At 40.5% G+C, this 26,735-nt stretch overlaps 1 protein-coding gene across 3 annotated transcripts in view; it reads right to left on the bottom strand.

Moving 5' to 3' along the window:
- Nucleotides 1-26,735, bottom strand: part of ppip5k1b (diphosphoinositol pentakisphosphate kinase 1b) — a 53,391-nt gene that overhangs the window by 10,255 nt on the left and 16,401 nt on the right. For 2 of the 3 annotated variants that reach the window (XM_034588949.1, XM_034588952.1), the window contains 18 exons: nucleotides 26,182-26,283; nucleotides 24,979-25,065; nucleotides 24,652-24,727; nucleotides 24,252-24,361; nucleotides 21,615-21,700; nucleotides 21,154-21,279; nucleotides 17,487-17,608; nucleotides 16,293-16,475; nucleotides 15,883-16,024; nucleotides 15,518-15,741; nucleotides 15,198-15,325; nucleotides 14,967-15,081; nucleotides 14,056-14,163; nucleotides 13,829-13,945; nucleotides 13,010-13,150; nucleotides 12,180-12,288; nucleotides 9,225-9,374; nucleotides 6,867-6,929 (listed from right to left, as the gene is read on the bottom strand). In XM_034588949.1, the coding sequence (XP_034444840.1) occupies nucleotides 6,867-6,929; nucleotides 9,225-9,374; nucleotides 12,180-12,288; nucleotides 13,010-13,150; nucleotides 13,829-13,945; nucleotides 14,056-14,163; nucleotides 14,967-15,081; nucleotides 15,198-15,325; nucleotides 15,518-15,741; nucleotides 15,883-16,024; nucleotides 16,293-16,475; nucleotides 17,487-17,608; nucleotides 21,154-21,279; nucleotides 21,615-21,700; nucleotides 24,252-24,361; nucleotides 24,652-24,727; nucleotides 24,979-25,065; nucleotides 26,182-26,283 (2,189 nt within the window). The remainder of the gene's footprint in view (nucleotides 1-6,866; nucleotides 6,930-9,224; nucleotides 9,375-12,179; nucleotides 12,289-13,009; nucleotides 13,151-13,828; nucleotides 13,946-14,055; nucleotides 14,164-14,966; nucleotides 15,082-15,197; nucleotides 15,326-15,517; nucleotides 15,742-15,882; nucleotides 16,025-16,292; nucleotides 16,476-17,486; nucleotides 17,609-21,153; nucleotides 21,280-21,614; nucleotides 21,701-24,251; nucleotides 24,362-24,651; nucleotides 24,728-24,978; nucleotides 25,066-26,181; nucleotides 26,284-26,735) is intronic. The other variant, XM_034588950.1, reaches the window with a different exon arrangement.

Raw genomic sequence — 26,735 nt, 5'->3', positions numbered from 1 at the left:
CTAATGTGCTACGACTGATGTGAAAATCTAGCGAGCTGCTAGAGGAAGGTTCAGGAGATACAGAGAAAAAGGCTTATTAATGATGCTCGGTGCATCCAGGAGAAGAGAGATGAAGAATACAATTTAATACTGTGTAAAACCACCCGGGTTTTATGAACAGGGAATTCTACCCTCACAGGGGCACAGACGTGTGTTGTATATCAGTAACCGACTAAGAGACTCACTGACCATGAGTGACTGATGCTGTTATGATTATTTACCGTATCAGTAATACCATTGCTGTTATATTAACAGTGAACAATTGTTTTCAGTAAATGATGAGTGTTACCTGTGTACAGAAACATGGCCTAATGCTAGATAGACCTCAAGAGGAAAGATCTCTGACAATAACTATAGATTTTTTCCCCTAGAACAACTCGTCTAATATAATGACACTAGTGGAAAGATCTGCAGTCATCATTTAAAGGAAAAGAACCATCAGAGGACTTAAAGGGGCCAATATATGAATTCCCAAGTTGACCATTAGCTGAGTTGTTTAATGTTAATATTTCTCATGGGATCATCCATGTGCAGTATGTAGCATAAGCCCCAAGAAAGTAAAAAAAAGTATTTTGACAGTAAGCAGTTTTTCTGCAGTCACTCCACTTTCTATACGTCTGCAATGTAAACTGTATTTCTACATGACACTCCTTTGTCGACCTTTGGCCAATTGTCATATCACAGCTGCAGCAGCAAGGTGTAAACCTTATTCTTAATGCATTGTTGGCCAAAGCATCTTATCTACTAGACTAAGCCATGGTTGTTGTTCAACATGAAAAGGTTGTCCTGCAAAGGTTTGGAAGAGAAAGGAAAAGCAGACGATGTGAATGTTGATCACCTCCGACGGTTTGCTCTGTCTTTGATTAGACTGTATAATTAGGCAGGAGTTGTATAAGAATAACACTGAAGATGACTTGGCATTCATCACCTTTCTCTGCTCCCCATCTCCACGGCAGCCTCTTCGTGTGGATCTCAAATTCAGCTCACATACGAAATGCAGTGGGAAACGCTACACTAAGCTACACTGCACTATCCACTCTTTGACACAAGCAAAGACAGAACGGAAAGGAAAGAAAGCACAATGATACATAAACCAACAAAAGAAACATGGTAATAAAAGTTTATGTGAGAAGCCTGAAACAAATCTCAACCTATACTTTCTTGTAACCAAGAAAAATATTTGTAATTTATTGCAGTCATCTCTGTTGACTGCACAGATTCATTAAGGTGACACAACGTGCCAAGTCGTGCTCTAGAAAAACTTTACAAAATCACTTTACACACAGGCCACCAGTTGATGAGCTAATTAAGATGAGGGATAAAATGACGACCCCCATCTCTTAACTGAGACTATAATCCCTGCCACCTGGGCAGGAGAGCACTTTGGGAGACACAGCGAAGCTCAGACCTGAGCTTTAATGTACCAAGGCCAAATTGTTGCCATCAACTCCCGACTCTAGTCTACACACAGAGCTCATTAGTGAACAAGCCCCCATCACTAATACCATTTTACCCCTTTATGACCACGGTAATCCTGATGCTACTGCTGGTCAGTTGCTGCAGAGTTGGTTCAACTTGTGAACCTGTTAAGACCCAGTTTGCTTTTCCATGGGCTAGAGTCACAATAGAGCCTCATCATTACGCCACTGTATACGTCTCTGATTTCCCAGCTACACTAGAATCGACTGGTTTTGGTTGGTCTTATTGGCCAAGACATTCCCTCCCACTCAGCCCCCTAAGCAAGCATTCCTTTCTCTAAACCAGAAAAGTGTTAGTGCCAGAGTCGGACCAGTTTTTCTGGTTGGAGAGACAGATCTTAAATATTACATTTGTGGGTCTCTCTCCCAGCTTGCTGCTGATTCGCAAGGCATTCTGGGCACCCCTAGGTTTGTAGTGAGGGTCGAAAAAATCTCGGTTTGGAGGGGTATAGAGCCCCACCCCTCGGCCCTACCCCTCTGTCCCAACAGGTATTGGGACAGGGGGTGAAATGGGATTGGGCCTTAGACTGTGGAAACACAAAGAACTGGTTGGACAGTAGCCAGTGGCTCCGATCTGGCTCTTGAACTGCCTTGGTGGAATAGGGGCACGTGACAACCATTAGTCAGGATGGACCATTCAAGAAGGCAGTTAGACCAGTCTAATACTCCTCTCCCAAAGAGTTTGTTTCAAAGGTCATCAATTGTCCACCCAGTATGCATAGAGCAATTAGTCCTCCGCACATTCTCATATTTCGAATGAAAATATAAAGGTTCAGCGACATTTGCCGGAATAATATCTTTGCAGTTTGAAAAACAACACAGCGTCTAATTTTGTATAAAGAAGGACAAGAGACAAAATGGACCCGAGAACTTAAAGCCACAGTGAAATAAAAACCTGTGTTTGTAGTAACAGTTGTAGTAGCTTTGCATTTCCCGCACACGTTTTCGTGCACATTCTCAATTTGCATTTAAACAAAGAATCATACTAGGCTGAGGTCTAAAAGTTGGCCGACCATTAAAAAACTAAATTTGACAAAGTCTAATGAAAACAGGCTTAAAGACATCACTGCGATGGCATTCAGTTGAGCTCAAACACCAAGACCCAACAGTCCCCTACATTCAGTCAAGCAACACCAAATTCCAAACACTCATAGATATCAGTTCTGTAAATGTGTGTGATTTATCCCCTGGGAAAACAGTGAAAATGTTGAAAAAAGGGAAAAAGTATTACTGTATCTGCACTATAATGTATTGAGCTCTTCACTGACCCATACCACATCTTTCCAACAAAATCCTTTCAGTTGCTTTTGTGTAATCTTGCTTACAAATAAATATAGTGTACTATTATATATTTTATAGACTTTTCTATTATATCACCAGTATATATACAGGCTGTACAATTGTCAACTGTGTTGCTTTAACCAACAAATAGTAACTGCTGTTTCACTGTGACTTAAAGTATGACGAGGAACATGGACTTTTTCCTGCTTTGAAAGCCACTGACATGCAAAACAAAATGAATAGGAACCGGTTTACAGTGGGACTTTGAGCAGAGCTGCAGATGTAATCATCAGGCAGAAAGCGGAGGATTAAACGATCAATGTATGAAATCGCAGACATAAAACAAGACCGAAAGACAAAGCTCAGCTGGCACTGGCAGCGTCCCAATGGGGCTGGAGCGAGTCTACAGAGGAGGCAACAGGGCGTGAGCAAGGAGTACGGCAGCTGACCGTGGAGGGATTCTGGGAGCTCCTGACCAGACATCAGCCAGGTCTCGAGGAGGCGGAGGTGGTAGGGGCAGTGATGCAGGTGGTGGGCCGTGGCCCTGTCCACAGCCAGAGGGGCCAACTCCGGCAGGGCCAGCTCAGCAGGAAACCCCCGTAGAAGATGGACTACTTGGAGCTTGACTGAGGGGTCTGAGGGATGAGAGGCAGAGCAGGGACAGAGGAAGAGATAGAGAAAGTACAGTGGTGCTTGTGGAGTGACAGGAACCACAGATGAGCATGGAGCTATGAGCAGTGAGGCTTTATGTAGGAGTTGGAATAGAAAAAGGAGAAAACGCTGCAGATTCAACCTCTGTGACTTCATTTAACAAATACATGTGCTGACGTTTAGGTTATGAATGAAGTAGGTCAACCGTCCTTTCAAAGACTAGAAGGTCAGGGAGTACTAATGCCCAAAAAGATTGACAGGCCGCTTTATCATTATATTTACATGTATTGAGATCAGACACATCAACATCATGATCCAGATCCACCGCAAATTTAAACTCTTGATAGATATTACCACTCTATGCCTGACATCTACATTATTTCTTAAGAAATTCAAAAAAACTTGCAATGTTAAGTAAGGTAAAAGAAATTCCAGGATCTGACAGTGTAATCGAATCTGCCCCAAAAGATAATGGATTCCTTCTTGGCCCATATCCCACTCCTGCACCAAGTTTCAATAAAATTGGTTCAGTAGTTTTTGGATTTCCTGCTTTATTCAACCCAAGCTAATAGAAATCAAACACCTATGAAATCACATGTTAAATGGAATCAGTGAAAAACAGTAGCAGAAACAGATCTTCACTCACTCAAGCAGTCATCAAAATCATTCAAAGACAAAATCTTCAACCATAACTTTCAGATAAACAGTGACAAGCCAGAAATTGACACATCAGCTCGGTAACCACAAAAACGCAAGAGCAGATGATTCTGGGTCATACCTGCAGTCAAAATGTCTATTTTAAAGGCTGTTATCATTTCAGTGTATGTGTTGTTCATACTGTGTGTGTGTGTGTGTGTGTGTGTGTGTGTGTGTGTGTGTGTGTGTGTGTGTGTGTGAGAGAATAAGAGTGTATGTTTGAATTACCTGCACAAATGTCAACCAAATGTCTGAGGTCAGGTTCAACTCTGATCAGTAGTTAAGAAACATATCGCTCCATAACACTGCACTGATTTATGACTCAATCTTAGAGAAAACAGGCGATGGAAAATGTTCCCAAAAACATTTGGTACCACCAAAGTCTGAGCAGAAGCTTTTCTAACACACGATTAGACATTTACAGTTAGACAATTATCTACAGAAGCCATTCTCTCTTTTAAAAGATAAATTCTTGCTATAATAACAAACCTTGGTATAATATGCATTACAATATCTTTTCTTTCTTACTGATGTGAACATTAAAAAAATAACTAATGATGATTTATGTAATTTTATTACTTCAAGTCTTCCATTTCTACTGCCGACACACTGGCTACTTGAGACCAAAGTGAAATAAATACTCGTCACTGGTTCTCAGTGGTTGGTCCAAATGCTTGTCAACATTAGATCAGATTTCTGAATTACACGGACTCTGACACATGACCCTTGCACCGAGACCACACGTAAATTCTCCTGCTGAAGTGCAGCTGACACTGTTCAGACTGCCAACACACGCTGGAATGTTTCTGAGACATTTATCTCAACCCTCCACACCATTCAGTCATATCTGATTATCCCAACAGGACTCAGCTACGTGCTGTGCAGTAACTGTGTCCCTTCTGGGTCTAAATGATCCAATGGGACTGCTGTCAGTAAGCTACCCCATGAAAGATCTCCCTGTGCACAGTGGGGCTACTAAACTGCCTCGAACACATTTTAAGAAGGTTAAGAGTGAATACCATCAAACTGTAGCTTTGAAATTGCCCTGAAATCTTTTCAGAAAATAAAAACTACTCTCATTAAATTCCCAACAGCTGCTGTTTCCAAAGGAAAACATCAAACTCATTGGCTACTCACTAGCGACAGTGAGGACATGAACAATATTCACAAACAGACTAAATTATGTTTAAGTGTAAAAGCAGGAAACTGTACATCAACTGTTTATTTCAATCATTCATCAATCAAATAATGTTTGTATAGCCCATATTCACAAATCACAATTTGTCTCATAGGGCTCAACAAGGTGCAACATCCTCTGCCCTTAACCCTCCACAAGAGTAAGGAAAAACTACCAAAAAACAATTTTTACAGGGGAAAAAACCCAGTAGAAAGCTCAGAGAGCCACATGTGAGGGATCCCTCTCCCAGGAAGGACTAAAGTGAAGAAACAGTTTGTAACATAATGGAAAAGTGTGTCAATGTTTAAATTATTTATACATAAGAAAATGTCTAATAGAGATGAAGGGAGCAGCAATGAGAAATGAATTGAATATTTCCTGAGCCTTTTTCAGCCTTTAACAGTTACTTAAAACTGAAAGCTACGCTATAGGAGTGGATTACTAAGCCAACCAGCATGTTATGCAAATACTCACTATCAGGTGGGATTTTAATAAAACAAAGAGGCACTTGCAATTATAGAGCTAGAACTAACATTTTTTTCTTATTGATGAATCTGGTGGTTACTTTCTCACTTCATCAATAAATAATTTGATCGCTGAAATATCACAAAGGTGACATAATCAAATGCATTGTTTCATCTGACCAATCAAACCTATTCAGTTTACAATGAGTGACAGATTTCCTTTCAGAAGTTTTGCTTAAAAAGTACTGTGAAATGATGTGGAGATTATTGTCATTCAATCAATAGAACAAATCTATTTTCAGTGCTGATTAGGAAATAGAACAAATTTCATGAATGAGATAAAGTTGCAAAGTACAGTCATGTGATCCCACAAAAAAAAAGAACAGAGAAATCAAATCAATTATGGGTGTGCAGACACATTGTGTACATTTTGTGAGGAGCTCCTGATCCACATATTGTAATGAGACTCACCGCCTGAAAATGTTGTTTTTCTCCCAGTGGTTTAAAGTGACATAGTGGAAGCACTTCAGTCTGTGATCACCACTGTTGAGCATGGTTCCAAGTGCAGGAAAGTAAGTTTCTGATCACACCCATCAGTGAAGCTGAACGTGGAAACTTTCCACCAGAAAAGGCAGCGACAGACCGTTTTACAGGCTGGGCTTAAGTGACTCTTAGCCAACACTCAGAAATTTATGGAATAAATGATTTCAAATGAACAAAAAGTGCAGGAGATTATCTACACATGGAAATATAGAGGAGATACATCCATCCTGTGAAGAAACAGCCGGATCAGAGAGGCAAATTAAACAAATGCAGGCAGAGCAGGTGGTGTTAGAGGTCAGGGCCGAAAACAACACAAGGTAAAACAAACACTGAGGATGTGTGGAGAAACAGAAACCTGTGAGAGTAATTTAATTATTTTTTTAATCCTAGAGACGTTCACTGTAATTAACGCAACCAAACGTCAAACTCCCAAAAATAGAAAAAACATATCAAATGTTTTCCCACAAAAAAGGCCATGCAAGATAACAAGAAAAACTGGAGGAGTGTCGAGATGAACTTGAATAAATGCAGACATACCATTAGTCGGATGCCTGGCAAACGACACAGAAAATCTCTTTACTGCCGGCATAGAGAACAGCTCTGAGGAGATAAGAAAGGTAACTGGTGTTACTGGGACTCCTGGTACCTGTGTCTGCCTGATTGCCTGTTTGTTATGTGTCATCATGAGGAAAATAAAAGATGAGAGAAAAACAGAGAGAAAAAGAGGGAGAGAGTTGGACGTCCATTCATCAATGTCCGTTTGCCAACCAACATGCGTGAGAATGAGTCATCTCTGAATAGACCAAGAGGAGATAGGCTATCAGAGAGAAAGTAAATGGAAAGGTTGTGGAGATGATGGCGTAAATGTTTTGGTTAAATAGTAAACATGCAGGAGAAGTGATGAGTCTGTGATGGGAAACAACCTAACAATCCACCCTCCCTTTATATACATTTGGTTGACCTACACTCAACTGTCTTGAAGCTGCATTTTGACATTGTGGGAAATCATTTTACCCACTTTCATTCATCCAAGAATGATACGTCTAAAGCTTTCTTGTTTCCTCAACCTATTCAAATACAATTCTTTTAGCTCTGTTTTTGGTCTCATCACCATCTCCGAAAGGAAATATCTGGCTCAGTAGCTGCTATATGTTCAACTATGATGACTAACTTTGTCTGTACATTGTTTGGTGCTGGACAGGTAGGTAATAATGGACTTTTGGTGCACTTTCCCCAGAAAGAGCAGCCGGCTTAGGCTGAGAATGATGCTTTGAGAGCAGTGACAGTGAACCAGAAGAGTAAAGTTGCAGAAAACCATCATGATGAGCTAAAAGACATTATGGAGCTCCATAGAGCTGAGGGGAAAAGAAGAGTCAGGTGATGGTTCACTGTGGTTAGAAATCATGTGATCGATTGTTAATGTGAAATATGTAATATATCTACTTTAATGTGGTAAATACCTCGTTGAAATGAACATTGCTTCTGTGACCCAACCAGTAGTGACACAAACTTGACCAAAACTGATGGGGAAAAAAATAGCGTTTAAACCTGATCGCTTTTCAGGATCACTACAGGTCTGTTGTGTTATGAAAATAATTTTTGTAAGAATAACCACTTTAATATTATTAATTGTGGTAAATTGCATCCGAGTTTTACATCCATTCAAAAGAACATATTTGGAACATGACAGTTGGTGTTGAGAAAAGGGTTCTGACAGGACTGTGGATGTTCGACAAAAAGCAAAAGCACCAACAACGCTGCTGGTCATTCTCGGATTATTCTCAAAAGAATAAGATGTCGTCCTGAAGAAGCCCTCTGTCTTCCCTTAAATGAACAGTGATGATATCAATTCAAACCCCTCAACTGTGCGTCACAGAGCAGCACATAACATGATGTCAGAGAAGAAGAAAAGGATGCGTCACCTTGCAGCCAGAGTGACACCCAGTGGACATATTGAACAGCTCAGTTTCCTGTGTTTTTAATCTGCAGTGAGGAAAAGAAACTCCCTGCTGTTTAGGTCTGGACCATATGCATACATCTAATTTGCTGGGGGAAATTATCTACTGCTGATTTAACCGTGGCATCATATTACTGATTGGAAGCTGCTAAACAAAACTTGTGTTACTAAACCTCTGTGACCATGAGACAGATGTTCAACACATATGTTTGGGATGATTAAACCTGATACAAGGACCTCTGGTGGCTGTGAAGGGAGCTTCCTTTTTCCTCACCATTGTCAACATGAAACTGAGCGGGAGGGGAGGGAGAATGAGACTGGGGATTATTTAAAGGTGGATTATTGTGTCTTGAAAATATATCTGTTCCATATAACAGGCTGAGTTTCTTAATGTAAGGATTACCATAATTTGTGATTAATGAGAAAAGCCAGGCACACAAACGACTCCACTGTGGATTATTGAATTCAATTTCCTGAGAGACGAAACTGTACTTCCAACACAACAACATGCACAGAGAGAGTATATTTCAACACATTCGAACCCAAGAGTGGGTGATCAGTGAGCGGACATGCCGATCTGGAAGAACACCCATCTCTGATAATATCACACAATCCGATGCAAGGTTGCATGCTCAGCATCTGCAGCACAGCCAATCTCTCATTGGTCAAATCAGAGCCATTATCATGCACACTGTGAAGTAAAATATACTAAAAAAATTGGATGCAACAGTTTGAAAGTGCTGATTTGTTTCGGGAAAGGGAGCTTTGATCAAAAAACCAGGGACAGATCTGAAAGTCCCAAATAAAAAAAGATCAAAGTATCTGAAGCTAAAGAGGAAAAAAGAAGAAGAAAAAAAATAATTTGAAAAAGAAGGTTTGATAAAAAAGGAAAAAAAGACCCGCTTTGTGGAGAAAGAGAGACAGCGGTGTGAACATACCAAACATTCCAATCTGGCATGGCAGGCTGCCGGGGGACAGGGGTGGCTTTCGGTGGTGGTGGTGGTGCGTGCGGACGTAGTCCCGCAGGTTGGGGGCGCTACAGGACACCCCGAGGGCAGAGGCACTGAAGAGCCCAGAGCAGAGTGAGCCTGTGTGAGGAGGAGCCGGGGGGGGGGGGAGGTGTGCAGGGCGAAGAAATGGATGGAGATGTGAAGGGTTAGCATTAGTTTTCATCACACACCATGCCGTTATTGTCATAACAAACTGTGGCTATGGGGAGTTTTTCTTTCAAAATAAAACAGTTTATGGTAATATTTATGGTAAAATCTGACAACAAGGCTGCAAGTTTCTACATGGTTTACACAACAGTGCATCTGTATGACCTGTGTAAGTTTATGTGGGTGTATGTATGTGTGTACACAAGGATAATAGTGTGTGCACATGTGTATACAGAATGTGTTGGTTTTGTATGCAAAAAGCAGCATAGGGGTGATGAACAGGTCGTGTGGAAGTAGGATTGTTACTGTGCAAAAAACATCTGAAGTTGCAGTAATTGCTGCCAAATTCTCATATGTTTTTACAGATTATAGATTTATTGCAATATTTCAAAACAATGTTGAGTTTTAAACCACACAGGAAATACTTTGTTTGAAACAACAGAGACAAACATTTTTTAAGTGCATCAATGTTAAGTCTGCTCATTCCTTTGTTCTATAAACAGTCCGACGGTATGAGAAGCAGCTCGCTGACAGAGGTCGTCCGTGACACCAGCTGCTCTTGTCCGTGACCTGAGCTGTCAGTGTTGCCGGTGTTGGACGTGGACAGGGAGGGATCACTCTGCAGCCTCGCACTAACTAACAAACCGACAGGCTCCACTCAGAGGAAACAGAGGCTTTAGAAGGAGCTATTTTGACGTCGCACTGAAACAACAGCTACATTCTGACGTGTGATAATTAGGCAGCATTATAGCCTCACTGCCCTTTTGTACTTTTACCTGCTCTCATTTGCACTGTCTCGACTGCCTGGCATTAATGATTACACTTGATTGTATTAGATTGTTTCAAACTTGGAAAGGCTTATTATTGCCTTCTTTCCTTTTTGCAAATATTTCTTTTAGGTCAAAATTGAGAAAACAAAAGGAAATGACCAGCATTGAATACCAATGCAAACAAATCAAACAACCAGAAGGACTATATTGTCCTGTTACTGTAATCACAGTTATATTTCTGTAAAATAACATACAATATTGTTAAAACTATTTAATCCTCAAGCACAAGAGAGCTAAAGAGCTGCAGATTTTTGATTATTATTGAGCAAATAAATAATTTTCTTTTAAAGCTCATCACATATGCTTTGGTAATATGGAGCTATGCAATGACGCTGTTTCGAGCATCTCAGTGTGATACATCTGTTTCAAACATCCAGTGATCCGACCGTTCACACATTCATGGTTTTATGGTTTCCCCCACACGTCTTGATTTAGCTAATGACCTTTCATGCTCGTGTGAGTGTCAAGGTGCAGGTTGTTGGAGGTTTCAGGCCCTTGTTAACTGTACATAAAGCAAAAAAAGAAGCCTTCGAAGGAACTTGGACGGACTTGTGTTGTGCTGTTTTCACAGGGGGAAGGTTATATCAGATTCAGCTTCTCGGATACAGGTGATTTAGAACATTTTCTACACGCAATTCATTAAAATTATTATTTTATCAGAAAGCAGACACAACCTTGTTAGACTATGGAACATGCTGTACTAAACTGCTGTTAAAAATACGGCGACCTTCATACGTTACTTAGTAAATACTGTAACTAAATAAATCCTTACATAATGAAACAGCTTATTTACTGGACAACAACACTGTTGATAAGTCATCCTGCTCTTTGGAGCACCCAAGAAATCTAACCTCAACCTAATGGGCATATTACATGTGAAAGACTGCAATTACGTAACTTCTCTCTTTGTGTGCGAGAGCTAACACGTTCCTTCAAATACAAAGCTACAATATGTATTTGTTTACACTGCCTCAGGTTTTGAATTGTTTACTATATAAACATGTTTTTTAATCTAAGAAGGAATTGGAGGAGCTATTCAGACCCGAGTAAATAAAGTTAAAGAAACTGAACTTGTGTGTTCAATCTTTGTAGAAAAATGTTTCATTCTATCTGTTAAATTATTGTTGACTTATTACTTTTAACTTCAAACATCAGTAAGATTTGTTGATATATTTTTTTTATGAATATTCATGAATACTCATTTATTGCTGAGCAGTGTTAGAAAGTCTGTCATCAAAATCCAGTCAAATGATTCAGTGTGATCATGTGAAGCTTGGTTCAGTTCCTGTGTTGACATAAAAAAAATAACAGATGGAAACACCAACAGTATGTTCCCCATGTTGTCACCTTATCACCTAATCACCTAGTGGGGGTATCGGTACCTCTCTGAACACTGCAGAGATCCTGCAGTTGGCTGCAAACACTGCTCTCCCCACTGACCTCTTGCCTACATAGTTTGGAGTCTGATCCTGTTTGGCTGCTGCTAAGCTAAGCTGGGTGGAAGCTATGTGACCAACAGAAAGCCCGTGGGGGGGGTGGGGGGGGCGGGGTGTGATGGAAAGAAAAGAGGAAAGGAAAAACAGACAAAGAAATGCATGAGACACAGTGAGATATGAAAATGGGTGGGAGGGGGGTTTGTAATGATGAGGAAGATCAGTGAAGACAGCTGGTAATTAATGTGTTGTGAGGTCGGTGTCTGTGGGCATAAAAGTTCTCTAACACACCTACTCTCAAACACCCACATACTCTCAAACACACACACACACACACACACACACACACACACACACACACACACACACACACACACACACACACACACACACACACACACACACACACACACACACACACATACAGTACATACATACATACATACATACATACAAACAAACAAGGTGCCCACCTAGGCCAATGGTTGGTTTGATCTCAGGAGACTGGTGTGAACAGGAGGGGAAGAGTCGATGGGAGGTGCCGCCCTTGGAGGATGCGGTGGGAGGGGTCTCAGAGAGGACCTGAGTAGGGTCATGGAGACATGAGATTAATGGGATAGTTCACGGGAAAATGAAAATTCACTCATTATCTAACCACCACTATGCCGTTGGAGGGGTGGGTGAAGTGTTTGAGTCCACATAACACTAAAGGAGTCTTAGGTGTAAACAGTGTTGAACCCAAGGCGACCCCTTCTTGAGACGAAATAAAACAGAAAAAAAAACACAACATGCCTCCGTACTGCTCGTGTGGTGTCATCCAAGTGTCCGTAAGCCCCGACATTCATATTCGACTCGAAACGGCTTCATTTACACAGAGTTTTTAAACTTCACCCACCCCTCCATCCTTATAGTGGTTAGTTGATAATGAGAGAATTTTCATTTTTCTGTGACCTGTAAGACTGAGATGGTTACCCCAGTTTATCAGGTAATTGATGGCTCCCATTAATTTACACAACATAAACAGTTTGATATGAAATAAAAGAGAGCATAGGCAACCTCCTCTGTGAAAAACTAAAAATGAAGAAAAGACCCAATCACATCCACTCAAGGTTTTCACATTATTAAGGCGACATCCATACAACTACGTTTTAGTTTGAAAAAGCATCAACTCCGGAATACAATCTGATACAGAGCTGAAATGCTTGTGTGTCAGAGGTAGTTTTCTAACTCAAACATAGTAGTATGAATGTAGCCTAAGATTACATTGCCTGTTGTTTAATCAATGATCATTTCCGTCTGGTACCTCCATGGAGCCCGTCTTGCGGTTGCGGATCATGGGAGACCTTCGCTGGATGTTGATCGGCTCAGAAATAAGAACTGCCTGGTCTGGCTGGTCCTGGGAGAGGTCCTCTAGACTGCCCTGATTCGGCTGTTTGTCTTGGTTCTGATGTGGTCAGAGAAAACATGAGGGAAAGGACTTTGACTATGAGCCTGCATGCAATGGAAATCACCAGATGTTATCCTCAAAGTCAAAGTCCACTTTATTGTCAATCCTGTCATATGTACAGGACATAGACAGGATTGAAATGCTGTTTCTCTCTGATCCCCGGTGTAAACATAAAAGCAGACAGAAGTTAACATAAATACACAACTAGAATTACCAAACTGTGGTTGTATGCCTTCCTTGATGGCGTTCCAGAGATATTACCTTCACAAGGCGAAAAATGGGCTTTGTGAGGTCACCATGACTTTGATCTAATCAGTTCATCCTTGAGTACAAGTGAATATTTTTGTCAAATTTGAGGAAATTCTGTAAAGGTATTATTGAGATATCGCGTTCAGAGGAATGGTACGGACGGACAGACAACCCGAAAACATAATGCCTTCAGCCACTGGCTGTCACCGGTGCGGAGGCATAAGAAGAGAATATATAAGTATGCAACATAATAAGTACTCTAAACATACTACACACTATGACATAGTATGCAGTCATAAGGCACACGGTGTTCGTTGAATGTCTGTTTGAATATAATTGATTACTGTCTTTAGATTTAACAATCTGTATAGCTTTAGGATGTTGACTGTGGGCAAACCTGCTAGACCACCCTACACCTTTACATACCTCAGAGGAGGCCGGGCGGAAGCCGAAGCCGAGAGGTACATTCTCCTCATCGTCACATCCTTTGACTCCTGGGCTGAAATGAAGCTCGACATGGAAACGCTCTTCTGAGGAGGGGTCCTGCTTGCCACACATATTTTAAATTACAATGATTTATAAATGATAAATCTGGTACAATATAAGTAAGAAAGAGCATTGCTACACAGTGATGCAGCTCTGTGTAGCCTGACCTTATTGTTGTCTTCATACAGCATGATGACTATCTGTGTCATGTAGTTAAGCTCAGTCACAGCACTCAGGTAGTCCATTGCCTGTTTCCACTGCTGGTCCTTCTCCTCCTGATGCGCGCACGCACGCACGCACGCACACACGCACACACGCGCACACACACACACACACACACACACACACACATTAAACAAATGCAATTTGTGAGACATCGGCCTGAATTAAACAGTAATTATGTAATGCTTTAAAATGAACAGTTATGTTAAAATTGTTGCTGAATCACCAGTTATTATCAAAAAGCTCATTACTATCAAATGAGTTGTGAACGACTGCATTACATTTCAGGAGAGTCACCTTTGTAAGAAAAGACAAATGAGCAGATGCTATTCAATTTCAGAGTCCATTGGCTATCACCGTTTACAGTCGGACTTTCTTTCTTTTATCACACAAGTCAAGTGTTTTAGGTCCAGACGATTTTTGGCAAATCTCTGTTGGCAGCCATCTGCACATGAATGCAGAAAATTAAAAAGCTGTTAGCTGATCATTTCGCTTAATGTGTTCCGCCTCTTTTGACTGTTTACCTGCGGGAAACCAAAGCCGGTTCAAACTTAATAAGACAAACTAGAAACAGAAACCAGAAGGCTTCTGTCCCCAAAATCTGCTTTAAGCAACTTCATCAAACAAATCTTTCTCGGTCATTTAGTGAAACTGCAATTAAGTTTTCAGAACATTTAAAAAAAAAAAAATTCTGTCTCTTTTTAATCCTACTGCAGATATATTCATTATATACAACAAGCTGACTTCAACTCCAAACAGAAGTTTATAGATCTACTCTTTTTCTGCCAAATCAGCATCATAATCAGACAAATAGAAGAAAGAACACCATCTTTCAGAGGATAAAACCAGAGCGTACATTCAGCAGGCCTCCGTAGCGGAAGACGCTGAGCAGGGAGTGGACGTGGCTCTCGCTGGTGAAGTAGAGACGTGTGCGGACGTGACGACCAGGAGACATCACACCCCGAGAATACCTGAACAGCAGGGGACAGGAAATGACACAAGAGATCATCGGTCAGCAGTTACTACAGAAACAAACACAGATACATTTGAACATGTTTGGGCTTCAGTGGTAGTTTTGAATGCTCACAGGGGGTGCAGCTTGTTAACAGCCTCATCCTCATGGGTCCTCTGAAGGTCGAGCTGGATTTTCTTCATTAGAGGAACACAGTAGGCCTGAGCAATGTCCAGCTTCTCAGCTTTGTTGATGCCATACTCCTGATATGAATGATGGGGAGGAATAAAAAGCCATTTGAATAGTTTTGACATGTTTTGAATCTACTTGTACATGACATTGAGGAGATGGACCATATTTTGGGGCAAGGAAACAAAAGCATTACAGGATGAATGAGCGTATTCAGTGGCACATTCTCTGAAAACCTGGTAGAAATTACTCTGTTTTGCTTTCACCTGTGGTATAACTATGTCAGCCAGGGCGCGGGACAGTCTGAACAGCTCCAGCGTGTCCTCCAGTCCTAGGGAGGCATTGTGCTGTGAGTCGTATTTGATGCAGTCGTAGATGTCGGGGATCTTGCTGATGTCGTAGCGCCCATTCTTTGTGCGGAAATCTCTCTCTAATTTGGACCAGCGCTGAAGCATCAGCTCCAACGTCTCGCTGTGGTAAAGCTGCAGGTCTGGAGCAAAACACAAAGCATCTTTATGATCTTTAACACTGAATTAATGTCTGGTTTAATGTTTCACAATAAGGACATATTGCACTTTTGCTACATCTGTCTGGAACAAGCCTAGATTCAGGTACTAAGGGTTCACACTACCTGCAGACTTGGGGTCCTCCAGTCTCTTTCTGATCTGTTTGGTGAGACTCTGGATGAGGGTGTAGACCTTATCACAAGTGTTGACTGGATTCTGAATGATCTTCATGGAGTTCACCAGGGAAGGACTACCTGTTGGGGCCAACTGCAAACCAGTGACAACAGAAGGAAATTGATTAAATGTTCTACATGATATCAGAGGACAGACAGGAAGGACTTTGGTTAACCTGCTGCCAATACATGCATAGGTAGTATATATTTATATTTGGATAAATATTAATACTTCAGCAATGGAGAATTGAGAAGCACACCCTGTTTCAGAGAAGTTACTTGCAAACAGGACAATGCACAAGTCGTCATCTTATCAAATCATCTGCAAAGTTTCATTTCAGGATCTCACGTTTTACAAATACCTTCTCATAAGCTTCAGCTGCAAAGTCCTGATCCTTCTGCATGATTTCATGTAGCCTGGCCTTCACCTTCTGCTGGCAGTCAGTCAGAGAGTCGCTGTCACTGTCCAGCAGTCCATTCATGTTGGCACTCTTCACCATCTGGACCAGGATCGGTGTCAACTCTCCTTCCAGAGCCAGCAGACCCTGCAGAGAAACCAGAGAACCTGAACTGATGCCATTGTGTCTCATCTACTTATCCCATATCCTGTGGGAAAAATACATAAACCTGCTGAATAAACTTTAACTGTTTAAAGCTAGGGTCAATCTGAATCAGGTTTTTTTTTTAAAGCTTTGGCACATTAATTATTTTAAAAGATGTAATAAAATTAATTGTAGGATTATTTACTCAAAAAAGTATTTATATATATGTATTTATAACCCTTTGCGACAATTCAAGCTGAACATGGTGTACTTTTGTATTTATTTGCATTTAGCACAACTTCACATACCCAGACTGTATATTCACTTAGGAGGACTGGAAACGTTCAGTCCATCAACATTAAATGAATCAGTATCTATTTTGATTATCAATGAATTGTTGAAAATGTTCAATTCAATTGACAATTCAGCTTCTCAAGGTAAATATTTGCTGTCTCTCTTTGTGTCAAAGACTGGATTCTGGACTGTTGATTAGACCAATCAAGCGATATGAAGACATTTTGGTAAATTTGACTGCTTTTCAACTGCTTATAGTCATCATATTAATTGATACTGACAACTTCAACCGACACTAAGCAATATACTGTAACTTCAGGAGAACCACTGCAGCTGATACCAAAGCAAAACATGTATGCACTATGATAATACATAATATTATGTATACACTATATATATTGTGTACACAGGTTGGACATTTATAATCTCTGCCAAGGAGTTTATGCTTTCATTGCTGTTTGTCCATAAGCAGGATTGTGTAAAAAAAATACAATATGAGAGTTGTCCTCACAAAGACAGCATTTCAGATCTCCAGTATGTCCTGTTACAAAAGGTGCACATGATATACTGGGACTCGAAGTCTTTCACTAATTTGTTACTGAAATATGAATGAGTTTATCTCATAAGAGATATTCTGTCCCAGAGATTCTTACTTAAGTGTTAAAAACAACTTCAGTTACACATAAAGGTTTAGTCTTTCAGGCACAGAGGCAGAATTACCTTGGCAAACGCAGCAGCTGTCATCTGCACTCTGCCTTCGTCAGAGGCGTAGATCTTCAAGTCGTGGCGGTAAGTGCTGTGCAGGCGCAGGAGGCCACACCCAGGAAACCCAGCATAGTCACCTGGAAGATTGAACAACGAGTGAAGTATCACAGTTAACTGAGCTTTTTACAGCACTGAGATTCTGTTCATTGAAGAAACAGCTGAGTCACAGGTGAGGTGGTTGAAAAGAAAAAGAGGAAAAAAATGTACAACAGTATATTAATTGCATGGTTGAATGCACTTATTGTAAGTCGCTTTGGATAAAAGCGTCAGCTAAATGAAATGTAATTGTACCCAAAAATGTCCATTTAAAAGTACAGACATCACACCACCTGTGCAGGTGCAACATCATTTTCAGTTCAAATACATAGACCTCAACATATGTAAGCTTTTACATGGCTCATTTCACCTGACTGTCTGTTTTAAAGTATCAATAAGATGAAGTGAAGGTTAAGTGAATAGATGTTAAGTGAAACCCAACAGTGAACAGCTTTTCTGCAGATGAGATGAAAGACTTTAGATTATCTAATTGAATAGAGACAATAAGCATTTCTTAAATCCCTCGCATCTTTTAAAATTGTAATATATTTAAATTCATGTAGCTCCATATGAACAACAGACTAAATCACACTGATGCATCATGCATTTCTTTAGTCTATAGCCAATTAGTCTGACGTTATATTGTTGACTTTGGTTATCATGCCTTATTTAAGTTAGACCTGGTGCATGTTGGGGATTGACCCCTGTTCTAGGATCTAATACAGGCTAAGACAAACTGGCTCAAACAATCAACAAGACAAAAAAATGCTGTAGGATTAGTGTGAGATGACCTGTGTTAGCTTACAACACCAAACAGCCACTTTGGCTGCCTGTGTATGTACCAGCAAGACATTGGATCACCTCGGGTGACAACAAATCAACGACGACACAAACAATACACAGCAATTTCAGCGTAGGACACACAGGACTAGTTGCTACATTAAATTAATCAAACGGTCATAATGAGAGGAGAAATCAGAGCGCGTTAGTGGACGAAGCGACAAGCGCGCAGAACGGGGAGAGAGGCGTGGAGGAGCGGTGACATCCAGGCGACCCTTCTCTTACCGAAGTCAATAGGGGACTCGCAGCCAAGGGACCCGCGGTTACCGGCTAGTGGTTTAGACAGCGCAACAACAGGTGAGAAGAGAAGAGCAGAGTTAATAGACAAACCTTTTGCTGTTGAAGAGGAATGAAAACTGTAGCTGCGGCAAGAAAATAGACTTCTTTTCATTAGAGAAAAGAAGCAGCAAAGGACAGACTGCATCTACTAACCAATACGTTTAGTGCAGCTTCAGGTTGTTTTTCTGCACAGTTTGCATGCATGATGAAACAAAGCAACACAGAAAGAAAGCCTGTAAAGAATGATTGATGGACAGCATCAAGATGTTACTTCAGTTAAATCCTATTGAGGATATAGATATGCTTTTTTACTCTTATCTTCATTCAAGAGTGTGGTCTTTCAGTTGGAGGGTAGGACTTTAATGATTTCACATTCAGATTTCATAATGCTTTCACTCCGCGATTGCACTCAAATGGCTCCTGCTTGTGCTTAGTCTTGCTCTGCTTGTGCCCAAACTGTGAGCTTAAACTTGGACAAATTTCCTTCTCTCAGATTTCTACTCTGCTCTTAGATTTTTTGGTGCAACAAGTCCGTCAATCCCCAAACCAATAGAACGTGTAAAGTTGACAAATGAAATTGTCCAAATAGAGAGGAGAAAGTCCTTCATTTAACCAGCAGGCTTGTACAGTCGCTCACTGTATTTGACTTAAAGGAATAGTTCACCCAGAAATGAAAATTCACTATGCTGGTAGGGGGTAGGTGAAGTGTCTGAGTCAACAAAACACATTTGGAGTTTGAGGGGTAAACAGTGTAGCCGATTAGTGACCTATCTTCAGAAGTAATAAAACAACAGAAAAAAACATGACATACCTTCATGCTGCTCCTGTGGTGTCATCCAAGTGTCCACAAGCCCAGACATTCATATTCAACTCGAAACAAGGTAATTTCCACTGTGTTTTAAGCTTAAAAGTCCAACAAAAGTGGCTAAGCTAGCGGACGTTAACATTTCCGACAGTCCCTGAATGCAGCTCGCCGGAAGATATCAGAGGACCTTTAGGCTTAAAACTTGGTGTAAATGATGCGGTTTCGAGTAGGAATTGAATGTCGAGGCTTCCGGACACTTGGATGACACCACAAGAGCAGTATCGGCATAGTGGTGAGAAGATAATGAATGAATTTTCTTAGTTCAATTTTTGGATGAACTATCCCTTTAAGTTAAATGGGTCAGGGTAGTTGTGCTGTGTGTTGTCTTTTAATACATTAAAGAGCAAACCCACAGTTTTGAATGGTGAACGAGGTTTTGATGCATTCTTGTACTATTGCACTTTGAAAGACACAGAATAGCATAGCTGGGTGTGGTTAGGTGTGCTTATGTCCACACCCAACTGGGATGGAGTGTTTTCTATAGTGAGTCTATAGTTTCTATATAGTCTATAGTATGTCCCAACCACTGGCTGGCAGAGCAAGCAGTACTTTCAACCTGGGAATAGTTCCCCTTTAAAAGAATGTTATTCGATGTGTTAACTTTTTTTATTTTAATGTAACACATCCACTGAGGAGGTTATGTTTTCTTCTGCTTCAGTTTGTTTGTTTGTTAGAAGGATTATGCAAAAACTACTCAACCAATTTAACATAACATTTTGTGGAGTGGTAAAGCATGACAACAATGGACCCAGTTGAGCCCTGGCAGAGATATCACTTTACTGAGTGTCATCCTAGTTTGTCTTGTTTCTCAAACCATTTTACAGGACATAAATGTCCAATAATTAATTAATTAATAATTAATTCAAGCAGGGTTTTCAGCAGGTTTCAACAAGTTTGATTCTTTATCAGACATTTTTGACCTTTTTAAGACCATAATGAATAAATGATATGACCTATGTCAATTACAACAGATGAAGGAATATCAGAGTCCCAGAGTTACGCTTCAACATAATAGAAGTAGCCTTGTAGTGAATAACTACCGATCTTGCAAACTGCAAGCAGATACAGTAGGTACTTATAGTCTTTCCCACATACAAGCACAGTGTACTGAGATAAATTCAGACCGAGGTGTTTGTAGACAATCAGTTATCAGTTCCACGTTGGTTTTGTTTGCAGTTTGATTACAGAGTGTGAATATCTGTATCATTGAAAAAGAACAAAACAAAACATTTCTCATAACAAAGTTATTATCATGAATAAGTTTATGTGAAGACAGTGATTATAAAACATCACTTTGAAGAAAGCAAAGAAAGCATGACAAAAATATCAAGACTGGATATGGGCTCAAACTAGGTTAAAAAAAATGGCAGATTGTTAAATTATAAATCAACATTTGTAAACCTTTAAAATAAAGCTGGATTACAAATTCAAGTTTGTGCATGGGTAGAAAAGATTTGTATTTGTAAAAAAAACTAAAATTAAAGAGGGGCCATGTATAGACTAATAAAAAAATATATATTTGACACCATAGAAGAACCCGTTTTTCACACGTTGAGTGAGTGAGTGAGTGAGTGAGTGAGTGAGTGAGAGAGAGACTGGTACCTTGACCTCCAGGATACATGCAGCGAAAGGCCCTGCCCAGCTCCTCAGCCTGAACCCGGCCTGCAGGCGTAAGCTCCCCGCCCCACTTCAACACCAGCAGCAGAGAAGGACCGTCCCTCTTAGAGTCTGGAAAAACCGCAGCAGATTTGCAATTTTTTATCAGAAATCACTGCATAAAAATACATAAATAACCATAAAATGTTGTATTTGGCAACTGCAAAAGCATAGTTGTCATTCAGCCATGTCAGTGGAAATGGCTCTACACCTTCTATTTCTTCCAACCAAGTTAGGACTCCCTTTTATAAATTAGCACCTTTCATTTGCTAAAATGTTTTATTTGAATCATATGTTTCTGGCTTTTTAAATGTTTTGCCGTTGTTGTAAATATTCCCAGACTGCAATAGTTTTACTACCTGTGTGAGTGTGTTTGTGTTTGAGTGTGTGTGTGTGTGTGTCTGTACCTTCTTCTTCGCTGGAGGCTTTAGGTTGGCCGTTACGTAGGTAGGTGAGCTGGACTTTCCTGTTGATACCTGAGAAATGACCGTACCTGGTGGGCAGGAATAGACAGACAGACAGTAAATCACAAATAGATACAAAGAAACAAGTCATCCGATCCTCAACTATTTTAACACCAAACACACATCTGACTTAACCTGAACCCATTCCAACAAAAGCTTGACAAAGAGAACAGAACAAGGCAACAACTTCTTCCACACACACACAACACAGTAACCGTATTAGCAGTTGGTTTAATGATAATTCAGTCACTCAGTTGTTACTTAGGATTGAAGCAGCTAAAGACCAGTAGCTCTACTAGATCTCCACTTATTATTTCAGCGTGAGTTTGTGTAGGTCAGGGGTCGGCAACCTTTACCAAAATGGCTCTTTTGAGCCATTTTGCCACGTTTTTACACGCGCAAACCTTTAGTAAATCAGACCCTAAATTACTTCATGAACTGATCAGGTCCTAAAAACTAGTGATGAGTGTTTCTTAGTTAAAGTGAGAGCAGGTCAGAGTGGAGGAGGACACAAACAACTGCAGCTCGGTACAAATCAACTGCAGCTTCTGCTCTGATCACTGAGCAGCTGTGACCAGAGAGAAACTGTGTTTTCACTGTTTCCACTGTTCTTCAACAAAGTCACTGACCGGCTGCTTCATGTGAACGAGCTCTGAGCAAGTGAGTGGGGGCAGGGGGCGGAGCCCCGGGGGCCTGTGTGTGCGCGTTGTCTGGAAGCACACACACATTTTCTCTCGCTCCTGGTATTTCACATGATGGCCTGATACGATTTTAAAAATGTACGTAAACACGAGTGACTCATGTTCATCAAATGAAAACTGATTCGTTCAGTTCATCGTTCACGAAGATGACAATGAACTCTTTTGCAATAGTGCAAGGTGAAATTCAACATCAATTATATTCCTCTTATGATTCTCAAAAATCAAATGCAGAAACAAGGGCCTCTACTTGCCCTGCATGTCGTGTTGTCATAAACATCCTGCATGACTAATGACCGCATAGTGTTCTGTATTAGGAAAGGCAGCTGAACGGACGACTCACAAAGCCACATGATGATGGACACTGAACCACGATAAACAACTCTGGCAAGGAGCCAGAGAATTGAAACTGTTGTCACAGAGCCGATCTTGAAAAAAATCAACATCACACAAAAAAGTGGTGGCTTGGTATGTATTTGATTGAATCTATGGGGGCATCAGTCAGATCGTTTACACTTTCAGGATCGGGTTTACTAAGAGTAAGGGTCGACACAAGGGAAAGCACAGGTTACAGGCAGGTCACAGTCACGGGCTTTAAAGTCTCTGAGGTGTACATGCCTATGGAAATAGATTTAAGGGATAAAATATTTTTGCCAGCTGTTCACAAGAATCAAGTTGTCAAGATGTAAAGTATAAATATAGATCATGCAGTGAGGTGAGCCCACATCTTTAAGACTACAGCTGGTGATTTTCTTTAATATGAAGGACAAAACCAACAAATCCATTAAAAACACATTGATAGGTGTAGTGTTTCTTCATTAACATAGAATGGACACTGCAGCTTATTCAGAAACAGATTCTCAGGAGCCTGGTGTTGCTGGGGTCAGCGCTATGTGATGCTAACAAAGGCACAGCCCTAAGTTCAGGTCTGAATGCACCCAAATGTTTCCTCAATGCGTCTGGAGATTGGTTCTCTCAGGACGGATATTAATACCAGGTGTGAACAGGACCGTACAGCTGTTTTAAAAGTAAACCAACTATTCCTTTGACTTAGATTTGTATCTTGATTGATAAAAACAATTCGCTGCATCCTTCCTTTGGTTTTGGTGACTAGTGCAGCAGAAACTAACCATCATTAGTATAAATGCTAAAACGGAAGGTAGGAGAAAGGAAGACATTGAGAGTCTAGTTGATATGTGGTGAGGACGGCATGCAGACACAGCACACACAGAAACACAGTGAAATCCGAGACATTTGACTGTGTATGTGTCCAAATGGATGTTAATGGAAATGATTCACTCTGTGTACAAAACATTAGGAATATCAAATATTAACTCAAGTGCTTAAACTACCTTCTTCACCCAGTTTATACGCATTTTCCGACAATTTTAATGGTTACCATTGGCGAAAAATCAGTTTTAACATACATTCCTCTCGGTCTGTGTCAGGAAGAGACAAAGCATTCCTAATATTTTATACATAGTCTATGAAGACTAAAGAAAAGGAACGTGATAAAACCTCATCCTTTAAAATGAGAAGGGAAAAGGGTGCGTACTGAGTGTCATTCAAGCTGGATTCCCTTTTGGAGAAAAAGAAAGAGGGATGGTTGAGCAGGAGAGAGGAGGGATGGAGGAGGGAAGAAAAGATAAAGAAAAGAGTTAGAGACAAGAGGGAGGGAGTGAACCACAGTAAACATGTGTCTGGCTGTGAGTATCAGGAAGATGATTGAACCTTGGTGAAGTGTTGACAGATGGAGCTGGATTTGAATCGAGAATGAGAGTGGAAGACTGTCGATGAATGGTGATGGCAGAAAACAGGAAGATAATGACTGATGTTGTGCGTTTGTGAGAGAGTGTGTGTCTGATGTGTGCGTGTCACTCACATCTCCAGGACGGTCTTGAGCTGTTCCAGTTTAGATTTCTTCTCCTCGATCTCACAGTCGTTATGCTGGCCCAGTTCAACCAGCAGCAGGCGGGCAATGTCCAGCACTTCCTGAAGACAGAGGCAGCTATCCTCAATTTGACTTCTCTTTAATTTCACTACCCAGACTGAACACACACTAACACTAGGTCCTGTACAAATGTTCTGATTGAATATTATGTGAAAAACGAGACTGACAGTGAAGAAATATTTTTTTTATAAAAAGATGATACAGGACTTGAGATAGCTATTAGATTGATCATAATTGTTATAGAGCCCAGTACTGTAAGGATTGACTCATAATCCTAAGAGGAGAGCATGTGGGAAAAGAGGAAACAAAAGATTAAATTAATCTCACTCACTTGTAGCTGTTTTGGCTTTTTTAGCTTTAGCTTTCCTGATTTATAGCCTCCATGCTTCTCAAACAACTCGAAGAACCTGTGACAGACAAACAGAATAAAGTAGAAGGATTAAGGGAGATTAGACAAGAGAAATGCTTTTGAAGTTCAATGCATTGAGACATGTTAAAATATTTCCCAAATGAACTTAAAAATGTGGGGCAGCATCAATTGGCAAGGCCATTTATACAGAAAGATAATTTAGTTCCTACCTGTATTTTATATAAAAATAAAACAGACTGAGAAGAGTAAGAAGACCAAATCATAAAACTGAATGCAATCCAGACTTACAGAGGATGTCGGACCTCCATTTTCATCTTCTGCTTTGGTGTGCGATCTCCATGACGGATGATGGCAATAACACAGCGCAGCTCCATCCTGAGGAAGAGGAGCGGATGGAACAAGATGACAATGCAGCAGAAACTCAGGTATTTCACTGTTCATCTAGGTAAATCTCCTCTAAGGCCTTGTTCAGACCCCGTATTAACATCCATCTTGAGTGATCTGATCCCAAGTTGTCAGCGTTAGGTTTGTCTGTGTGTATAAAAATGTGTCCTGAATGGGTCTCCTGTGACAACTTGCGATGGGATCTAATTTTCCTGATCTATAAGCAAATAATCACGTACGTCATTTGTGTTTGAAAAGACCAAATTATGTTGGAGGAGTCCAGAGGGGCTGAATGAATAAATGTGCACAGCTATGGAGAAAGATTTTACCATTTTCCAGTCATTATGTGGTTGTCAAATCAACGTACAGACACTGAGAAGCGCAAAAATATGTTTTAACTGTAGTAGGTTAGAGGTGTCAGCTGAGTAGGTGGTCCTTCATATGTGGCCCAGAGGCTTTTTGCATTCACATGGGGAAAATGAAGTGGCCACGTGTCCCAGACCACCTCTGAATGTGGTTTGAGTGATCGGACCTCAGATCGCATTCAGATCTTACCACTGACCACTTGTGATTGGATCACTCAGGACAATTTTGATACCAGGGGGATCCAACGGGATCTATGACCTTTTACAGCCTTGAAAACCACATTGCTCACTGACACCAGCGACAGAGATGAGATTTCAGTGAGGACTCAGTGAGTGTCTGAGTGTGTGTGGAGGTCAGTGGGTCAGTAAACCCTAATAACCCTGCGTTCATGTGTGAGGGCTCATTTCCCCCCACCTTATTCATCAAAGGAAAAGTGTAGGACATGTCAGGTATGAAATATGACGCCTGTGAGGCCACATGATTGTTGAAAATTAAGGTTTAGTAATTCAGGAGAAAATAATATATTTTAAAACTGATCATTTTATTTTGGTTGAAAAATTTTGCTCAATAGTAATAGCTTATAAAAAGCGTTGAAGATTTCATACAACTCTTAAATCCACATATTTAAAAAAGACAGTACAGTATGAGGTCTTATCATCTCATATCACGTGTCATAGGCACAGGAGCAATATCCCTCGGATTAACATGAACATTTTCCCTATTGTCCCTGTCAGTACGTACATGGTTCCTGAGGTGGTTGGGACAATGGGGATGTCTTCAGCCTCCATTGGAATGGACCAGGGGATGTGGAACTGGGGGGCTAACTCCCTCATTACCATGTTCCTGGTGAAACAGAGGAAAGAAATAACAACGATGACTTGAAATCATAATTGAGTCAGGTAAATAGGTAAATAAAACAAAAACAATAAACAAGTATTATTCATTCAGCACATGCCTCCCTGCGCCAATCACTTTCATTGCAACACCTTGATTCAAAGTCTAAATCTGTCTCAGATTTCACCTGAAGGATGTTTTATGCAACCAACAAAAACCAGGCACATTGAGATCATTAAAAAATCTACTGCAGTGCAGATCATAAAAACCACAGTATATGAAATTAAACGCTAACGCTTTGATATTATTGGTGCTTGTTTTGTGCCCTAAAGAAACTAATGAAGACTTGCTGCTTGGACCTGAGAATTGGACCTTGAGGAATTATGCTCATGCTATTATCATTACTGGAGGGAAAGCTTCCTCCGTCTTTATATTTGTAACATTTTTAAGTCTTCAGTCAT

Source organism: Hippoglossus hippoglossus, chromosome 6 (assembly GCF_009819705.1).
Source record: "Hippoglossus hippoglossus isolate fHipHip1 chromosome 6, fHipHip1.pri, whole genome shotgun sequence".
Lineage (NCBI taxonomy): Eukaryota > Metazoa > Chordata > Actinopteri > Pleuronectiformes > Pleuronectidae > Hippoglossus > Hippoglossus hippoglossus.
This window is presented reverse-complemented; position numbering and strand designations above follow the sequence as displayed.